Source organism: Oncorhynchus mykiss, chromosome 6, assembly GCF_013265735.2.
Source record: "Oncorhynchus mykiss isolate Arlee chromosome 6, USDA_OmykA_1.1, whole genome shotgun sequence".
Lineage (NCBI taxonomy): Eukaryota > Metazoa > Chordata > Actinopteri > Salmoniformes > Salmonidae > Oncorhynchus > Oncorhynchus mykiss.
The window spans coordinates 20801807-20821872 of record NC_048570.1 but is presented as its reverse complement, the minus strand read 5'-3'; the positions used below and the strand labels follow the sequence as shown (position 1 = coordinate 20821872).

The following is a 20066-nucleotide window of genomic DNA, read 5'->3' as shown; positions in this document are numbered from 1 at the left end:
GGAGGTGGAAAGTCCGCTGGACTTCTTTTACGACCAGTGTGGTACACCTCAGTGATATCTTAGATGTGTTCTAAGGTTATCCCCATCGAGGGGCCTGTCTGCTCCTCTCTGTTCTCGTGGGGAATTTTACAACTAGATTTTTCCTGCTCTGGCAGCCTCAGTACAGTGTTGCACCTAGTCTCGACCCCCTCCACCGGCCTCGATGAGGCTCGTCCTGGGTCTGGGCTAGTATTCCCCCCCACCAGCGGTTGGTGTTGGTATCAGAGACACAAACGAAAAGGTCAGACCCTTTGTATGAGTTGTCAGCAGCCGCATTGTAGATTGGCTGTAACCTTTCAACCAAATCTCCTGGTGTTTGTGCTTAAAAACACTCAGTGGCTGTCGAGGCCTGTCAGTCACCACAGCATCCTTGTGTGGCAACCCCTCCAGTACCTGCGAACTGAGACAAGGATATCTGCCTGCGATATCGCACAGCGTTTCACCAGTGGGAGTCATCAGGTCAGTTGCGGGACTGATACCGTTAGTGTCATTGTAAGGGGTTTCAGTCCCCCACAAAGCGGGAAATGTATCATCGGAAGCAGAGCACACTCTGTATGTCAATGCTTTTATTGCTGAGAAGGCCACAGTGCTTGCTGGAGTGTCCGAAGGACAAGAGAAGTTCATCTCAACTACAGCATTGCACGACTCCAAGAAGGAGGGAAGTTTCTCATTCACAAAGACTGCTGGCTTGAAATCAAGAAACTGCAGCTACGTGAAGGTGACTTCATCAAAAACTGCATGACCTTTGATCAAATGATTTCAGTAAAGTTCATGTGGTTGACATGTTGGAAATGTTTTATAATCATAATGCAACACACTTTGAAAGGCTGTGTACAATGGTGGTCAACAACTTGACAAAAGTGATCCACTCCAATGCGCCCAATGAGAGAAGTTTCCTTAATTGTTAATTTTCTCAAAATCTAAAGACACAACCTAGATTTGAGCCAATGTTTTAAGTAGTTGAACATATTAGTACTCCAAACAAGTGAAAGTGGCAAACTGACACGTTTTAATTTTCGTCAAAAAAACTTTCTTTCGATGGTGTGTCTGATTTTGACGGCATGCACATGCGCAGTTCGGCGTGAGATACTTTTTTGGCTAGGCAACGTCGCCATGACATCGCCTACAAGCGTTATCGGGGATTTCTATTGGAGAAGCAGTTTCTGCCTACCTTCATGATTGTACTGTCTTTGGCTTTATCGTTATCGTTGATTGACAGATTTATTTTCACTGCACGCCACCCCCTGGCACTATCGTGACTGCTAAGTTGTTTTGTGTGTAGCCCCTCAACCCCGGCGTTGCTGGTTCTCAGACGGAAGAGGACACATGAGGTTGTCGTAGGAGCGGGAAAAAATGGCGACGAACATCGACTACAGAGCTAACACATTGAGGAATCGAAAAATTGCCTGAGTCTCACCGATTCTCTGTGGAAACGTGTGAGTAGGCTATTCAATCTATTCCATTAACGTCTTTGTAAATGTTCATTGCGGGCCACGTTTTGTAGTTTTTGCTTCGTAACATTTTTCATATTTCTGAACTGGATCAATAGAAAGGCAAAGGGGGTTCCGATTCCACTCCCCTTGCAATTTTAGTTCCTGTTCGACAAGTGACAGAGCTGGGACCGAAATGGTGTAAACTTGATTGTTCACAAGTTTTGATTCTAATAAATGCAGCAAGTGTTATTTGGTAAATCTGTGCAGTTATCAGAGTTTGCTATATGTTATCAGGGGTTGCATTTAAGAGACAATCTAGATATATTATGTCAATGCAGCCAGAGCTCAGCTCAAGCTTTGGCTACCTTGCTAATACTGTTTAAGCAAATTACCCATTCTAGTATAAGGTTGCAAATGTCCAAATATTCTAGTTCACAATTTCAGAGGTGTTGTCTCGCATGTAACGGATTGTGTGCTGAAGTGTCCTATCCTTTGATCTATTGCTGGGTTGAGGATTTCAAAGGAAAGATCAACTGACATTTTGTGGTTAATCATTTTGTGGTCCTCTTCGATCTGAGGACGAGGCTTATAAACATGCAATGTCTGAAGACACACAGTGTGGCCACTTAGATGTGATTGCAAAGCAATACACAGCTCTAGATTTCTTACATACTCATATTATTATTTGATTTATTCTGCTCGCTCTAGCCCTTAACGACTTTAGCTATTAACGCAAAACCAACTTCCAAATGTGCAGACTGACAAAAATATTTTTGATAGCATGAATACTTTTTTAACTACAACAAAATGTAAATGAGTTCCCAATATATTTCAATGGCAATAAATATGCCATAGATTTACATCTGAACATTCAGGACATTTAGGTGTATCTCCTCCTACATTATTTAAACTTTGAGATGTTCAGACTGACCCAATATAGATTGTTTGCATGCAAGAATGTTGATAACATTTATACTTTTTGAACTACAAACATTACACATATTAATAAACGCTCCATAGGCTTGAATGGGAAGTATTTGGATTTGCCAAATACACCATTTCAGCTATCAATGCCAAACTAACATTGAGATGTTCAGACTGACCCAAATAAATCCTAAACTTTGATAAACTATATCTATACAAATGTGCATAAATTAGCATAAAATAACCCACCAACAGTAACTTTTGAACTATACATCTGTAGATAAACCAGCTTTCAAATGTTAATTAGCATATTAGAACAAATACCAACTCTAACCCTATCAGCTAAAAACACGAAACCAACTTTCAAATGTGCAGACAGCCCCAACTTAAATTATTTAAGAAATTATTTTTGATAGCATCCATACTTTTTGTACTAGAACAATATTTAAATGCGCTCCCAATGCATTTCAATGGCAATAAAAGGGCCATACACTTACACGGGGAACATTTTGGCATCTCCACTTACACGTTTAAGCTATCAACACCAAACCAACATTGAGATGTTCAGACTGACCCAAATTAGATTGCTTGCATTCAGATTCTTTATACTATTTATACTTTTTAACTATAACTGTTTTAAATTTGCTAAAATTAACATTAACATCGCGTGCGCTGCAAAATACATTTAGAAATTTGTTATTCAATTATTGCGTCAACAAGCGTCTGCGTTGCCAGGGGCTAAAATAGAAGTCCTTTCTATATCTGACGCAGATTGCGCTGCAAGTCCTGCCTCTCCCATCTCCTCATTGGTTTATAGAAGCAGGTACCCATGTGCCATCTACTCATTGGTTATACCCACGTGGGTGATTGAAAGACGAACTGTGTTGCCGGTCGTCGTGGTAATACTATGAAAGTTTAGATGCCAATCACCATATAAATTCAAATATTAAATATGCCTGGAAGGAGGAGAGATGACTTGAAACGATTTGGTTGACCATTTTATGTGTGAATTAATTGTCGGAGTAGAGGACCTTGTGCATTTCAGGTAAAATAACAATTCAATGTTTATATCCCAGGACAAATTAGCTAGCAACAGCAAGCTAGCTAAATAGGACAAATTAGCTTGCAAGTGCAAGCTAACTAGCTAAATTTCCATAAATGTTTAATGCTTCTCGACCTGTCCCCAAATTAATGTCGATATTTGGACCTGCGTTTCGTGATCGCGCTTGGTGTAGGGGGACAAAATTAATTTATGCGCGATGGCGCATGCGCGCAACCGGTTTGGGTTCCGTGTTAGAATCACAGTAATACAGTGGTAGCTATTTAAAATGGTCCTGCTCCAATTAAGCTACAAGACCAACCTTTTATAACATTCAGGCTATCCTAACTTCAAATTCTTTAAGGTTTTTATCAACTATATACATTTTGCATAAAATAACTCACCAACAGTAACTCTTGAACTGTTCAAGCTAGAGACACCAAACCAACTTTATCATGTTCGTGCTATCCTATCAATCAATCGACCCTTCACAAACTAGCATGCACACCATATTTTCTTCAGGAAATGTACTGTTCTGGTTAGTTATTATTCCTCCTGCTCTGGAGCTTAAACGATTTAAGCTATATATGCAAACCCAGCTTTCAAATGTGCAGACATTCCTAACTTAGATTGCTTGAGAATCTTTTTGATACTATTTATTATTTTTATACTACAACCATATTTGCATAAAACTAAATGCTAGTCAATAGCCATAGACTTAAATGGTTTTAAAAAATTGAGACGCACCTCCTCTTTCACTATTTAAGCTATCAACACTAAACCAATGTTGAGATGTTCAGACTACTTAGATTGCTTGCATTTAGATTTTTGATACTATTTATAGTTTTTGAACTATAACCATTTCAAATGTGCATAAATTAACATGGATTTGAATGAGAACCATAGGAATACAGAGGTAGCTATTCAGAAAGGTTCCTGCTCCTTGGCCAATTAAGCTACAATACTAACTTTAACACATTCAAATCCTTTAAAACCTTTATCAACTACAACTATATAAATTAACAAAATAACTCACCAACAGTAACTCTTGAACCGTTCGAGCTATAGGTACCAAACCTTTTTTTCACATGTTCAGGCTATCCTATCTGACCACAACTACTGACCACAACCACACAACTACTGACCACAACCACACAACTACTGACCACAACTACTGACCACAACCACACAACTACTGACCACAACCACACAACTACTGACCACAACTACTGACCACAACCACACAACTACTGACCACAACTACTGACCACAACTACTGACCACAACCACACAACTACTGACCACAACCACACAACTACTGACCACAACCACACAACTACTGACCACAACCACACAACTACTGACAACAGCTACAGACACTACCCCAATGTTGACATGTGCAGACTGGCTCAACGTAGATGGCTTCTACACAGATTTTTGCTATCATTCCTACTTCATAAGCTGGAAAGCGTGTTGTATCGTCATTCATTTAAATGGAGGAATGCAGGCCTCAACATTAACTGAAATCACTGACACAACTTTCAGAATGTTCCAACTGAAACATTTTAAGAGCTTAAAACACATTATATGGCTTATTGATTATATTGTACTCACTCTAGCCTACTATACTAGCCCACTGTAACCCACTATAATAACTCCACACCTACAAACCTCCTTAACCTTTCTGATCTCCCCATCCCGGATCCGGGATCGTGAATACAGACTCAAGCTCATTACCATAACGCAACGTTAACTATTCATGAAAATCGCAAATGAAATGAAATAAATATGCTAGCTCTCAAGCTTAGCCTTTTGTTAACAACACTGTCATCTCAGATTTTCAAAATATGCTTCTCAACCATTGCAAAAAAAGCATTTGTGTAACAGTATTGATGGCTAACGTAGCATTTAGCATTAGCATTCAGCTGGCAACATTTACACAAAAAAACAGAAAAGCATTCAAATAAAATCATTTACCTTTGAAGAACTTCAGATGTTTTCAATGAGGAGACTCTCAGATAGCAAATGTTCAGTTTTTCCTGAAAGATTATTTGTTTAGGACAAATCGCTCCGTTTTCTGCGTCACGTTTAGCTATGAAAAAACCCCTGTATCCAGGATTGTGTAAATCTATCAGCAAGCTCATTAGCATAACACAACGTTAACTATTCATGAAAATCGCAAATGAAATGAAATAAATATGCCATCTCTCAAGCTTAGCCTTTTGTAAACAACACTGTCATCTCAGATTTTCAAAATATGCTTCTCAACCATAGGAAAACAATCATTTGTGTAAAAGTAGCTAGCTAGCGTTAGCATTTAGCGTTAGCATTTAGCGTTAGCATTAGCGTAGCATCCAGCACGCAACATTTCAACAAAAACATAAAAGCCTTCAAATAAAATAATTTACCTTTGAAGAACTTCTGATGTTTTCAATGAGGATACTCTCAGTTAGATAGCAGATGCTCAGTTTTTCCAAAAAGATTCTTTGTGTATTAGAAATAGCTCCGTTTTATACATCACATTTGGCTACCAAAAAAAATCAGAAAATTCAGTCCTCAAAACGCGAACTTTTTTCCAAATTAACTCCATAATATCGACTGAAAACATGGCAAACGTTGTTTAGAATCAATCATCAAGGTGTTTTTCACATATCTCTTCATTGATACATCGTTCTTGGACACATGGTTTCTCCCCTATATCAAATGGAAAAGTACGAGCAGCTGGCAATTGCGCACCGAATTCCACGCAGGACACCAGGCGGACACTTGGAAAATGTAGTCTCTTATGGTCAATCTTCCAATGATATGCCTACAAATACGTCACAATGCTGCTAAGACCTTGGGCGAACGACAGAAAGTGTAGGCTCATTCCTTGCGCAATCACAGCCATGTAAGGAGACAATGGAAAACAGAGCTTCAGAAATTCTGCTAATTCCTGGTTGATGCATCATCTTGGTTTCGCCTGTAGAATGAGTTCTGGCACTTACAGACAAAATCTTTGCAGATTCTGAAACTTCAGAGTGTTTTCTTTCCAAAACTGTCAAGAATATGCATAGTCGAGCATCTTTTCGTGACAAAATATCGCGCTTAAAACGGGAACGTTTTTTATCCAAAAATGAAATAGCGCCCCTAGAGATCTAACAGGTTAAAATAGGTCATAACTAACACACAGCCTTTGAAAACACACTACATCTTGGCCATGTTCTGTTATAATCTCCACCCGGCACAGCCAGAAGAGGACTGGCCACCCCTCATAGCCTGGTTCCTCTTTAGGTTTCTTCCTAGGTTTTGGCCTTTCTAGGGAGTTTTTCCTAGCCACCGTGCTTCTACACCTGCATTGCTTGCTGTTTGGGGTAGAGGTCGACCGATTATGATTTTCCAACGCCGATACCGATTATTGGAGGACCAATAATATTTTTATTTTTTATATATATATATTTTATTTTTGTATTATTATATTTTTTTTTTATTATTTTTTTTTAGAGAATTTTTTTAAAATTTGTAATAATTACAATTACAACAACACTGAATTAACACTTTTAACTTAATATAAAACATCAATAAAATCAATTTAGCCTCAAATAAATAATGAAACATGTTCAATTTGGTTTAAATAATGCAAAAACAAAGTGTTGGAGAAGAAAGTAATATGTGCCATGTAAAATATGTGTGCTATGTAAAATGTGTGCCATGTAAAAAAACTAACGTTTAAGTTCCTTGCTCAGAACATGAAAACATGTGAAAGTTCATGGTTCCTTTTAACATGAGACTTCAATATTCCAAGGTAAGAGGTTTTTAGGTTGTAGTTAATATAGTATTTATAGGACTATTTCTCTCTATACCATTTGTATTTCATATACCTTTGACTATTGGATGTTCTTATAGGCACTATAGTATTGCCAGTGTAACAGTATAGCTTCCGTCCCTCTCCTCGCCCCTACCTGGGCTCGAACCAGGAACACATCGACAACAGCCAAACTCGAAGCAACGTTACCCATCGCTCCACAAAAGCCGGGGCCGTTGCAACGCAGGGGGAATAACTCCTCCAAATCTAAAAGCGAGTGATGTTTGAAACAATATTAGCGCACACCCAGCTAACTAGCTAGCTAGTTCACATTGGTTACACCAGCCATTAGGCTGATAGGCTTGAAGTCATAAACAGCGATGTGCTTTCAAAGAGCTGCTGGCAAAACGCACGACAGTGCTGTTTGAATGAATGATTACGGGCCTGCTGCTGCTCAGTCAGACTGCTCTATCAAATCAGACTTAATTATAACATAATAACACACAGAAATAAAAGCCTTTGGTCATTAATATGATCAAATCTGGAAACTATCATTTAGAAAACAAAACGTTTATTATTTCAGTGAAACACGGAACCGTTCGGTATTTTATCTAACGGGTGGCATCCCTAAGTCTAAATATTCTTGTTACATTGCACAACCTTCAATGTATGTCATAATTACGTAAAATTCAGGCAAATTAGTTCGCAGTGAGCCAGGCAGCCCAAACTGTTGCATATACCCTGTCTCTGCGTGAAATTACAATTTCACCTGGTTAATATTGCCTGCTAAACTGGATTAGTAGTTATTATGATTGATTGTTTTTTATAAGATAAGTTTAATGCTAGCTAGCAATTTACCTTGGCTTCTACTGCATTCGCGTAACAGGCAGGCTACTCGTGGAGTGCAATGATTAGAGCGTTGGACTAGTTAACTGTGCGGTTGACAAGGTGCTGACAAGGTGAAAATCTGTCATTCTGCCCCTGAACAAGGCAGTTAACCCACAGTTCCTAGGCCTTAATTGAAAATAAGAATGTGTTCTTAACTGTCTTGCCTAGTTAAATAAAGGTATACATTTTTTTTTTTTTTTAAATAATCGGAAATCGGCGCCCAAAAATACAGATTTCCGATTGCTATGAAAACTTGAAATCGGCCCTAATTAATCGGCCATTCTGATTAATCGGTCGACCTCTAGTTTGGGGTTTTAGGCTGGATTTCTGTACAGCACTTTGAGATATCAGCTGATGTACGAAGGGCTATATAAATACATTTGATTTGATTACTGCTGTCACTCACAACTATTTCACAACCATAAATACTTCAAGACTAGCAAGCACACCACATTTACTTCAGTGAATGTCCTTTTCTAATTTTGTGTTCGTTTATGAATGCATGGAGTCAATTATAGCTGTTTGGATTAATGTATGCCTATGGTAAAATATGGCCTAGGCTATGTAGTGTGTTTTGCCTACATTACACTTGCCTTTCTGGAGTCACCTTATGTCTTGGTGGTTCAGGACTTAAAGTTGGGCTATTAAAATAGTTATGTGCTTTTCCAAGAGGACATTCAGAGCTCGTCATCTTAAGATGCAGTTGATTATGGTTATAATGACACCATTCTTGTGTGTTGATAAGCTAAAAGTCACTACTTTTTTAGTAATGAGAATGTGATATTGTGCACAGAGACAGAACTATAAAAATATCAAACCATACGTTTTGTCTCGACCTGTGACTGTACTTGTTTAGCAACACTTTTCAGTGTGACTAACTGTACTTACAATTTATTAAATGTATACATGACAGTGAACTTGTGGGACTTCCTGCAAAAATGTTATATTCAGATCAGCTATTGGCCTAAATCCTATTCAGATAAATTACACCTATTGTCTTATTAAGTCATTTGGATCGGTTATGGAGTTGCTCAGTTGTGGAGAAGTTGGTAAATGTCTCTCCTTTTATCAGTTTGTTTGCATTTTGCATGTTTAGTCTGGTTTTGCTAGTGTTATGTGAGACAATGTCATCAAATTATTATGCTCCCCCATATGTTTCTCTCCCATTTGTCAGTAAAGTTCTGGGATCAAGAAACTCGCAGAGCCAGGGGAGATGGAGGAAGGTATGACTTGTTGTTCTTCAAATTTTTGACTTGTATACTCTGTAAAAAAAAAATTGCCAACAGCCTACCCCATAATACAAGTTGTTAACTGGAGAATGGTGAACTCTGTATCACCTGCCTTTTTAGGTGCTTGGTTGGTCTGATAATAGTTAGATACATAGCACATGTAATAATTCATATCTGATACACGTATTATTCTGCAGTTGTATAGATTAAAAGCTGTTTTATACACCTACAGATTCCGGGCACCTCGACAAGTCTGATCAAATGACCCACGGTCAACCAGCCTCTCAACAATCCATGTCTCCAAGTCAGTCATTCCAGTGTAACCATTGTGTCCTCCTATTCAAATCAAAATATTTCCTCCTGGAACACATGAAGAAGGTGCATGGCATTGATGTGGATCCTTCACAAAATGATGGGAGTTCTAATCCCTCAGAGAGTTCCACACAACCTCACAGTAGCACTCTCTACAACAATTCAGAGGAGAGTTTCTCTTGCCGGCATTGTATGTTTACATCTTCCAGTTGGCCTGTTATTATCAAACATGAAAGAACAAATCACAAGGTTTTGGTAAAGGGACCTGGTAAGGGCAGGACCCTGAAAACACAGAAACTGTATTTAAGGGGTAAGCTGCTTAATGTCAAAGTGCCACTGCCAGGGAATAAGAACCAACACAATGTGTCAAGACTCCAATGCAAACAAGGGGAAGCGGGGAGATTGAATTTCCCCAAATCCAAGTCTACCTCAAAAACCATAAACATTCCTAGCTCTAGTCTATTGCTGGAGAACCTGCAAACTCAAGTGGGATCCTCTAAAAATATTTCCAAATTCAAAATTGCGCATGGGTCATCTTTAAATTCCTCACAACTGAAGTTGCCCAACCTCTCAAGGCCATCACGTGCGCATGATGTGACCCTCGTGTCACATGTGCCTTTCCTTAGCTATGACCAAGACGGTGGTAAAGGTGTCTCTAAAGTAACCGAAGAGAGATCTCATACAGAAAGTGAACAGAAGGGCTCTCACTGCTGCTCACTCTGCAACTTTTCTGCAACTTGGCTAGAAGATCTTCACACTCACCAGCGAAGTGAGCACAGTTACCTTTTTTACAGCATGGGGCTAAGTCTGCTGGACGGAACAGCGACAGAACAGCGGGATCCAAAACCTGAAACGTATAATGAAATGCCACTAACGGAGCCATTGGATAATGCCACCAAGAAGAGGATGCATGATGACACCGCTTTGAGTCCTGCTAAGAAAAAGATCAAAACAAGCCCTGAAAGTACAGTCATCCAAAGCAAGCTGTCAGGGGGCACTGCTTTCACCTTTGAGGTTAGCGAGGATGAAGAGGAGGGGGATACCTGGAGAACTGAACTAGATGCCTCAGGAACTGAAAAAGATGAGCACGATCAATTGGAAAATGGAGAAAGCAGGGACAAACACAAAATACTTTATCGTTGCAAACATTGTGACTACAATCACAGGTCATCTCGCAGTTTGAGCACCCATTACCAGAGAATGCACCCATACATCAGGTATGACTTTCAGTACATCATTAATCCAGATGATTGGACTGCCACCTTCCGTTGCTTGGAGTGTCCTGTTGAGTTTGCCACCCCCGATGACCTCAAGAAGCACTATAGGGATCATCACCCAGAAGCTCCAGATGTGTTCATGATGCGATCAAATCAGCTTGATTTGGTGTACAAGTGCTTTGCCTGCCCATTCACCATTTCTAATGGCAAATACTTGAAACCCCATTACAAAAACAAACATCCAAAACTGAAGATGAGCAGTCCTTTAATGTACTGCAGTTTTACTGCCAAGCCTTCTAAAGACGAACCCTCTAAATCACATTTAGGGCAAACCTCCAGCCTAAAGAATGCAGAGGTTGTCTCTCCTGAGAGGTCTCTGACCCCATGTAAAGAAACTGTTCATATCAACTCTACACCCCCAAAAGAATGTGCTGCTTCCATGGTAGTGGATGAGGAACTGTACCACTGCAAACATTGTGCCTTCAGCAATAAGTCAGTGGTTGTTGTGCTTGCCCACTTCCAAAAAAGCCATCCGAAGGCAGGATTGACAATTGATGACATAAAACAAGAATCTCTTGCCACTTCCAGGGAAGCTAAGGACGAAACACAGTCGTCTCCTCAAAATATGGTTTTGGAACCATTCAAACTCCCAGAAGTAAAGTCCCCCAACACGTCCCTCTTTAAACCTGATGTTGCACAGGATGATGTAGAGAACGTGTTTTTCTGCCAGCATTGCAACTATGGCAACCTCACAGTGAGTGGGGTGTTGAATCACCAAAGGTCAAGACACAGTGATCTCAATGCTACTGTTGAACAGATCCATTTCCATACTGCGGAGGTTCATAGTCAAAGCAAAGTGTCACAGGGCATAGGAAAAGTCTCACATAGCACTCCCCTCCAAAAAGATTTAGCACAGGAACATGTTATAAAGCAATTCAAACTCCCAGAAGTTAAGTCTCCTAACACATCCCCTCCCATATCCAATGTTTTGCAGGCAGATGAGAGTTTGTATTTCTGCCAGTTTTGTGGCTATTGCAACCCCACAGTGAGAGGCGTTATGAATCATCAGAAGTTGAGACACAGTACTCGTAAGTCAACTGCTGAACGGATCATTAAACATACTGCTGCGATTCGTAGCAACCCCAAAGTGAGAGGGGTTTTGAATCATCAGAAGTTAAGACACAGTACTCGTAAGTCAACTGCTAAACGGATCATTAAACATACTGCTGCGATTCGTAGCAACCTCAAATTGAGAGGGGTTTTGAATCATCAGAAGTTAAGACAGAGTCATCTCAAGGTGACTGCTAATAAGGTCATCAAGCACACTGCTGAGGCTCATGTTCAAAGTGAAAAGCTTCAGTCTACTGGATTTGACTCATCAAACTCTTCTCTCAAATCCACTGTTGAGAACGAGATAGCTGACTTGTTTTTTTGCCAGTACTGCAACTATGGCAACCCCAGAGCTATAGGGGTTTTGAATCATCAGAAATTAAGACATCGTTGTCTTCAGACATCAACTAGTCAGATCCTTCAATATACATCTGAGCTTCGTAGTCAGAAAGATAAACCTCAGTCTGCTGGATTTGACTCCTCTCTCCTCACATCTGATATTGGAAATGAGGCAGGTAACTTGTTTTTCTGCCAATTTTGCAACTATGGGCATCCCTCAATGAGAGGAATGTTGAATCATCAAAAGAGAAGACACAGTGAACTGCAAACAACACCTGGCGACATCTTCAGGCATACTGCTGAGGTTGGAGGGCAAACCGAAGAATCCAAAAAGTCTAAGGGAGTCAACCTGACAAAGTCTTCTCACATCTTACCTCTTCCTCTTGTGACAGAAGAGGCTGTGTTATTCTGTCAGCTTTGCAACTATAGCAATCGAACCATGAGGGTGGTTGTGGAACATCAAAGGAAAAGACACCCAGATCTTAAAGCAACTGCTAAACAAATCCTTGAATATACCGCTATGATTTTGTCCCAAACTAGCAAATCGCCTAACTCCTCTTTCTTAACATCTGATGTTGTCCAAGAAGAGTTAGAGAAGTTCTTCTGCCAATATTGTGACTACAACAATCCCACAGTGAGGGGGATTTTTAATCATCAAAGTAAAATGCATTGTGATCTCGAAACAAATGCTGCGCAGATCTTAAGGCATACCGTTGTCGTCCGAGAGCAAACTAAAAAATCTCAGCCAAAAGCAGTGAACTCACCTCACCTCTTGTCTCATCCTCTTTTGAAGGACGAGGTTGAACACGTGTTTTTCTGTCAGCTTTGCAACTATAGCAGTTCAACGGTGATGGGGGTTTTGAATCATAAAAGGAAAAGACACCTTGATATGAAGCCAACTGCTAAGCAAATCCTTGAATATACTACTACTGTTTTGGGACAAATGAGCAAATCCCACCCAGTACGAAAAAACTCGCTAAACTCATCCCAAGAAGAAGAGAGAAAGTTGTTTTACTGCCAGCATTGTGACTATGACAATCCGACAGTAAGGGGGGTTTTGAATCATCAAAAATTAAGACATAGTGATCTGAAGGGAACTGCGGATCAGGTTGTCAGGTATACTGCAATTGTTCCCGGCCCAAATAAAAAATCAACAATGCAACAGCCTAACAGGTCCTCCATGAAAGCCTCACAATCTCGCAAGCAGAAAGCTGCACTGCTCAGGTCCTTGAAGTGCCGCAAATGCTCTTATACAACTCCCCATATATATCTTTTGAAAAGACATCTGAGGAATAACCACCAAGAGAAAGCCCCGATCACTACGATTATACATTGGGCTTACCAAGATGGCCATTTACAGGAAGGTTATCACTGCGAGTGGTGTGCTTGTTCACATACTGATGCGAAGGGACTCCTCCGGCACTACCGGCAACGTCATCCAGATAAAAAAACTGGACTTGAATCCATCATCCTGAGGTTACATGCCGGCCCTAAGACTTCTCGATCTAAAAAAACGAAGCCTAACCCAGAACACAATGAAAAACATGATCAGATTATCCTCAGGTTTGGGGATGTTCCAAAGACCACTTCATCTTTTCAGACCGGAGGAGGTGACACACAAGTCTATCCATGCAGAGCGTGTCCCTTTAAGGCTACTTCCATGGGGGGTATAAGCAGCCACTACCATGCAGTTCATCCATGGTCTGTCAAGGAAGATGGGTCTGTGTTAGATGTCATTAGTAGTAGGCAGACCCAAGAACCGGAGGTCCATGAACAGCTTGATGTTCATGAAACCTTGAGTTCAAGCGAGACATATAGGTGCCCTGTCTGTTCCGGAGAGTTCAACACCCTCCATGGTATGTCTACTCATTGTGGAAAGAAACATCCGGAATATGATTTGAAAGTCCATGAACAGCTTGGTGTTCATGACACTCCAAAGCCAAACCAGCGAAATAGGTGCCCTGTCTGTTCTGGAGAGTTCAACAACCTCCATGGTATGTTAACTCATTGTGGTAAGAAACATCCGGAATATGATACATCAACTTATGAAAGGGAACCTGAAGCGGAACCTAGTACAAGTGAGGGGACTCTGGTATTCAAGTGTTCAATCTGTCCGTATGTGAACTCTCACGCTCATGGTGTTCTAACTCACTGCCAGATGAGGCATCCAGCCGTCAAAGCCAGAACTGAGAGACTTGAACAAGAAATTGTGCACTTCACTGACCCAAATGAATGCCTGAAAGTCCGATCGGGTAAGCGGATGGGATTGGCAGGCTTCCGGTGCAATATGTGTCCAGTCATCCATGCAAAATTCAAGAAGTTGAAGGCTCACTATGAGATGGATCACAAACGATCTGCCGCAAATATATTCAAACCGGCTTTGAAACAATCCGCTGCCATTAAAAAACAATTGCTCTCCAAATACAGAGGCTCCCAGACCTCAATTGCCCAGGCTGCCATTTTAAAAAATGGGAAATCCATAGTCAAGTGCCACCTTTGCAAGTACCTTTGTGCCACTAAAAAGGGCCTTGCCTGTCATCTTCGCATTAACCACAGTACAGTGGCTCCAATTGAGGGCAAAGAGTTTTCCTACAAGTGTGCACTGTGCTCGTATACAACTTTGATTTGTAAATACCTTGCAGCCCACTATAGGAGGCAACATGGCAATGCTGCTTTCACCAACCACTTTGTTCCAGCATTCAGACCTCACCGCGTTCTTCCAAACTCACCGGACCATAAGGCTTCTTTGAGTCAGGAAACCAAATCACCTGGGGAGAAGATAAGCTGTTCTCGCTGTTTTTTCCAATGTCTTAGTGAAAAAGGCCTGGTCTCCCATTATGCGATTTGCCACCCAGGAGTCTCTCCCAGCAAGCCCAAATCTAGCAAACTTAGCCCGAATAACACAGTGCAGTCTCCCCCCAAGCCTAGAAATCATCCCCAGCAACATAAACCTGTATGCAAATTATTTGATCCACAATGTGAGAAAGGCAAAGCATTGCTTCCAGTTAAATGCAAGAAATGCGTTAAGTTATCTTTCAACTCAAATCTGCTTCTAAGTATCCACTACACCAATTTCCACAATGAAGATTTCACACAAGACTTCACTATACTTTCAAAGACTTCAGAGGATGGCACAGAGTTCTACAGATGTGGATACTGTAACCTCCAAATCCAGGGCAGTGCGGATCTCTGCTCCCATCTCGACCATCATAATGAGGAGTTTCAGAAGCTGACAAATGGACAGAAGAGGAAACAACGCCTCAGTGACTCACCGCCAAAGACCAAGCCTGTTAAGGTAAGTGGCACATAATGCAATAAAGTGCAACCCTATGCATTTTGCCCTTTATGTAGCCTATGTGATCCTCAACCGTAATAATTTATTTTTGTCTTTCAGCAGGAAAGACAAGAACTGCCCGAGGTTCTGACAGCAGAAGAATCGGACAGTCATTGGATTGTGACACAGGTGGAATCTGTTACAACAGGGATGGGTCCACTGGTGTCCCCTTCCCCTGTCCCATCGACAACAGAACCAGAGGGGGGGTCAGTAGGAGAGGAGTGCAGCCACTGCGGGCGAACTTTCATGTCTTTGAAAGGTTTACGCTCACATGAGCGGAGCCATGCAGCTACAGCAGCGCTCAAACGGCTGGACAATGTACCTCATCAACAGAAGCAGATGTGAGAGGAAGAGATTTAAATTGTATATTTAAGCAATAAGGTCCAAGGGGGGGTGATTTGATTTGATATATGGCCAATATACCACAGCTAAGGGCTGTTCTTAAACACGACCCAACGCGGAGTGCATGGATACGGCCCTTAGCTGTGGTATATTGGCCATATACCACAAACCCCTGAGGTGCCTTATTGCTATTGTAAACTATTTACCAATGTAATTAGAGCAGTAAATATGTTTTGTTATTCTCGTGGTATACAGTCTGATATATCAGCATTCAGAGCTTGAACCACTCAGAGGGGAGTATTTATAGTATGTGATAGAGTCAATCTTGTAATGTTACCTTAGGTACCACCATACAACATTTGTTCTTGTTTGTATATAAACCATCTGGATAAATCAATTTGTGAAATGTCTGCTAATGTCTCTTCAGGTTTGACCGCCATATTAGACATCGACCCGGGACCATCAGACCCTTCCACTGTGGGCTCTGTCGTTACAGAACTACCATATTGAGCCTCTTGAAGAATCATCTGCTCAAAGTACATGGCGGTGAGACAGCCTTACTGCTACCGCACAGAGACAGCCTTACTGCTACCGCACAGAGACAGCCTTACTGCTACCGCACAGAGACAGCCTTACTGCTACCGCACAGAGACAGCCTTACTGCTACAGCACACTGTCATTGTCACAACTTTTCAAAGGCTTAAGAAAAAATGTATCTGTCAATTTTACAGAATCTGATACTGTATGAAATGTTAATCGAAATGACAAAAGCTGTGGAAAACATCTTAAACCTGTTTGCTTTTTTAATCTGTCTTGCTGGAGTAGCTCAGGACCCATCCAAGAACCTCCCTTCCTCCGTGACCGGTAGCGAGAACAAGGAACACACCCTGAGGGCCGCTGAAGAGACCCAGAACCTGCTAGAACCTCAAGAAGGCAACCAAATGTCTGATGATTCTGAGGAATCAGAACTCACTGAAAGCAAGTGCTCCCTTTTACATTCATTGTTTAGGATTTGAATTATTAAACTTCATGATTAGAACACTTCCTCTAAAATATGCAAATTTGTTATGCAGCATACAGACAATCAGTATAGCTACACAAACCCAGATTTTTGAAAAATACATTATGTCTTGTATATATACTCCTCAAGAGTATTTTGCCATTAGCACCTCCCCTACCTTTCTGTAAATCAGAGAAGTCATCTGCTGAGTGTCAATGTAATGTGGTACTAATATCCAGTGTATTTTCCGTTACAGAACCAGTATACTCGGAGCCCCCAGATGTCCAGAGGCAGCTCAACCACTACAGGCAGTTGGCTCAGGCCAAGGCCTCCAGCAGCCCTCCAAGCCCACAGACCACCAGCACCACTCAAGATGGCTTACTCGTCTGTGAGTTTTGTATCTACACCTCAACACACATCAAGAGTATGCGTCGACACTACATAAATCGCCACAATGGGAAAAGGCTTGTGAGGTGCAAGGACTGCTCCTTTTTCACAGGCTTCAGGTAATATATTATTTCCAGAAGAATTTGCTCAAATGCCCATGCTTGCCTTTGCTGTGTCATATTTGTTGCTTAGTATACATATTCTTGCTATGTCTAAAGAATAGTGATTGAACAAGAAGCACCTGTGACACCTAGTATTGCTACATTAGCTGACTCTTTAAATGATGTACAAATGCTTCTTGGTCTCAATTGTTGCCATCTATTAAGCCTCAGTATGATATATTGCCAAATTTGTGATATCATTTTTTTCTCTGAATGCTTACATTAGGAAGAAGTTGGATATGCACATAGAGACGGCACATGCCGGTAGCCCAACAGAAGCTCCTAAGGAACTACACTGCCCTCTCTGTCTTTACCACACCAAAAACAAAAACCGCATTATCGACCACATTGTCCTCCATCGTGGTAGGTTTTCTTGTGGTATTGTTCAAATAAATCCATGTTTTATTCATCATGACACTCATTAGACACCTTTTATGTCTGTCTACCATTTATTCTGTCTTATACTTGTCAGTACCACACCTAGACTTTACACTGCTGATCCTGGTTTGTTAATTTTTTTAAACAGAGCAGCCAGTGGCCCCTATAGAGGTGCGTCGTCCGAAGCTGTCACGATATCTCGAGGGCATCGTGTTCCGCTGCCACAAGTGCACCTTCACCAGTTCCAGTGACAAGAAACTGCTACTCCACATGCTCAAGCACGACGATATCAAGCCCTACAAATGCAGACTGTGCTACTTCGACTGCACACAGCTGAGCGAGTTGGAGGCACACCTGTGCGATAAACACCAGGTTAGTGTTCTAGCTACACTCTCCTTACACCCCCTCAATCATGACTCCTATGCTAACTAGACTGTGGCTCTAATCAGAAACAGCTCCTGAGGCACAGAGGACTGTGCCTTAGGATTTAAGACTTGATGTATCAAGTCTTCTCTGTTGAGTCATTTGTCCTTCTGTATCTGATGTAAATATGTAATCTTCCTTGTGGTGTTCTCTCCGGGAGGTTGTGAGGAACCATGAGCTGGTGGGACAGGTCCATCTGGAGGAACTGCAAACAAGACTGAGCAGAGTCAACGGGGAGGGAGAAAAATTAATGGACTGTGAGGAGACCCAAGGGCAACAAGATGAGGTGAACAAAGATGGCAATAAGGAGGTGGCAGAGAACACAGCCCAAAACAGTGAATTCCAGGATTTTAGTAATGACGAGAACCAAGAGGGACAATATAAGCAATCCCATGAGAAGGTAGAGGAACATTTAATGGACTGTGAGGAGGAGAACCAAGAACCTGGAGAGATGGACATAGAAGAACAAAACATCCAATATCATGAGATGCCAGTGCTTAAAGATGAAGCCTGCAACTATCACAAGATGCCAGTGCTTGAAAATGAAGAGGGCAAAGAGGAAATGCACAGTAATCATGGTGCGACACAGGAAAATGAGGAGGAGGCAGTGAAGACTGCCCGTCTAAAACCTGAGTGCGATAATAAACCGGAGCAAGGGTCTGAACAGGATGAAAAATATGAAGAAAACCCCAAGAGTGGCGAGAAGCAAGATCACGAGGTGGAGGAAAACAACAAGGAAAATGGCAACATATCTTCACCAAAAGGTAAGTCAATTTTGACATGCAACTATTGACATCCAATTAATCAAACTGTTTCTGGTTCCCTGTCAGGTGTTTAACTCTGCTTCTTATTCTGTTATCATTCCTGTAGATGCCGCCACTACCCTGAAGATAATTCCAGTGACCAGAAATGAGAAAGCACTTTCCTGCGAGCTCTGTGGCCGGACTCTCATGAACAGCACTGACCTGGAACGGCATGTGATGCGCCATGGCTTGTAACTCTGTGTCGGTGCAACTGATGAGGATGTATTGATACTGAGGGTGTTGCTGCTTAGAAATGGGAGACATGTCATAAGAGGGCTGCTTTTAACAGCAAGCTGATTATGTAAAGTTCAATTGAATAATGTTTTATTGTCACTTGTTGCATACTGTTTCCACCTGTAACTATTCTTGACTGGAGACACTGCAGCTATTGTTGTAAAGGACAGTATTTTATTATTGTATATTATGTCATGCCAGAATGACTGTTCACATTTCCAACATATTGGCTGTTTTGATGCTTTGTAAATATGTTGATCTTGTTGTCTTTTAACATTTCTGTAATAAATGACTTTATCCTAGAGCTATTCTATTTCATAGATATTTCATTTGTGAAAACGCTTTTCCTCGTTTTAAGGATATGAACTATTCCTGAACCAATCAAGACAAAACATTTTAAAGGAGGACAAAGCAATGATAAAATCATTGACTAGGGAAAGAAGTGCAATAGTTTTTGTAAATATGTACAATGAATGGGGAATGGTGGATAGTGGCAACAGCTCCTGTGAATCTGCATTGACTTCACAAATTCTTACGTATTATTTTTCTCATACAAGTAGCCACAGTTTGTTCATAGCTGGGCCCAGTATCCCAAAAGCATCTAGAGGCTAAGTGAATCTTTAGAACCATTGAGATCGATGGTGCTAACGAAATGTATGCCTTTGGGAAACTGGACGCAGGGCGTTTAAA

The 20066-nt window shown here is 41.1% G+C and overlaps 1 protein-coding gene across 2 annotated transcripts; it reads left to right on the top strand.

Annotated features, from left to right (window-relative positions):
- Positions 1 to 1123: 1123 nt before the first annotated feature.
- On the top strand, positions 1124 to 19680 carry LOC110525445 (zinc finger protein 462). Of its 2 annotated transcripts, none has more exons than XM_021605559.2 (11): positions 1124 to 1475; positions 9282 to 9330; positions 9569 to 15609; positions 15712 to 15989; positions 16418 to 16536; positions 16816 to 16968; positions 17247 to 17496; positions 17765 to 17901; positions 18065 to 18288; positions 18500 to 19103; positions 19210 to 19680. In XM_021605559.2, exons 2-11 carry the CDS (start codon positions 9321 to 9323, stop codon positions 19335 to 19337), a joined length of 7944 nt encoding a protein of 2647 aa, XP_021461234.2. In that variant the 5' UTR covers positions 1124 to 1475; positions 9282 to 9320; the 3' UTR covers positions 19338 to 19680. The 2 variants fall into 2 exon arrangements, with proteins under 2 accessions (XP_021461234.2, XP_036835471.1); XM_036979576.1 differs by having other exon boundaries at positions 15709 to 15989.
- Positions 19681 to 20066: the final 386 nt, after the last annotated feature.

Bases quoted from the DNA above. Each gene is read 5' to 3' on its own strand.
- LOC110525445 (XM_036979576.1), top strand. The intron at 17,497-17,764 runs GTAATATATTAT...TGCTTACATTAG, and splicing joins TCCTTTTTCACAGGCTTCAG to GAAGAAGTTGGATATGCACA. The intron at 18,289-18,499 runs GTTAGTGTTCTA...TCTCTCCGGGAG, and splicing joins ACCTGTGCGATAAACACCAG to GTTGTGAGGAACCATGAGCT.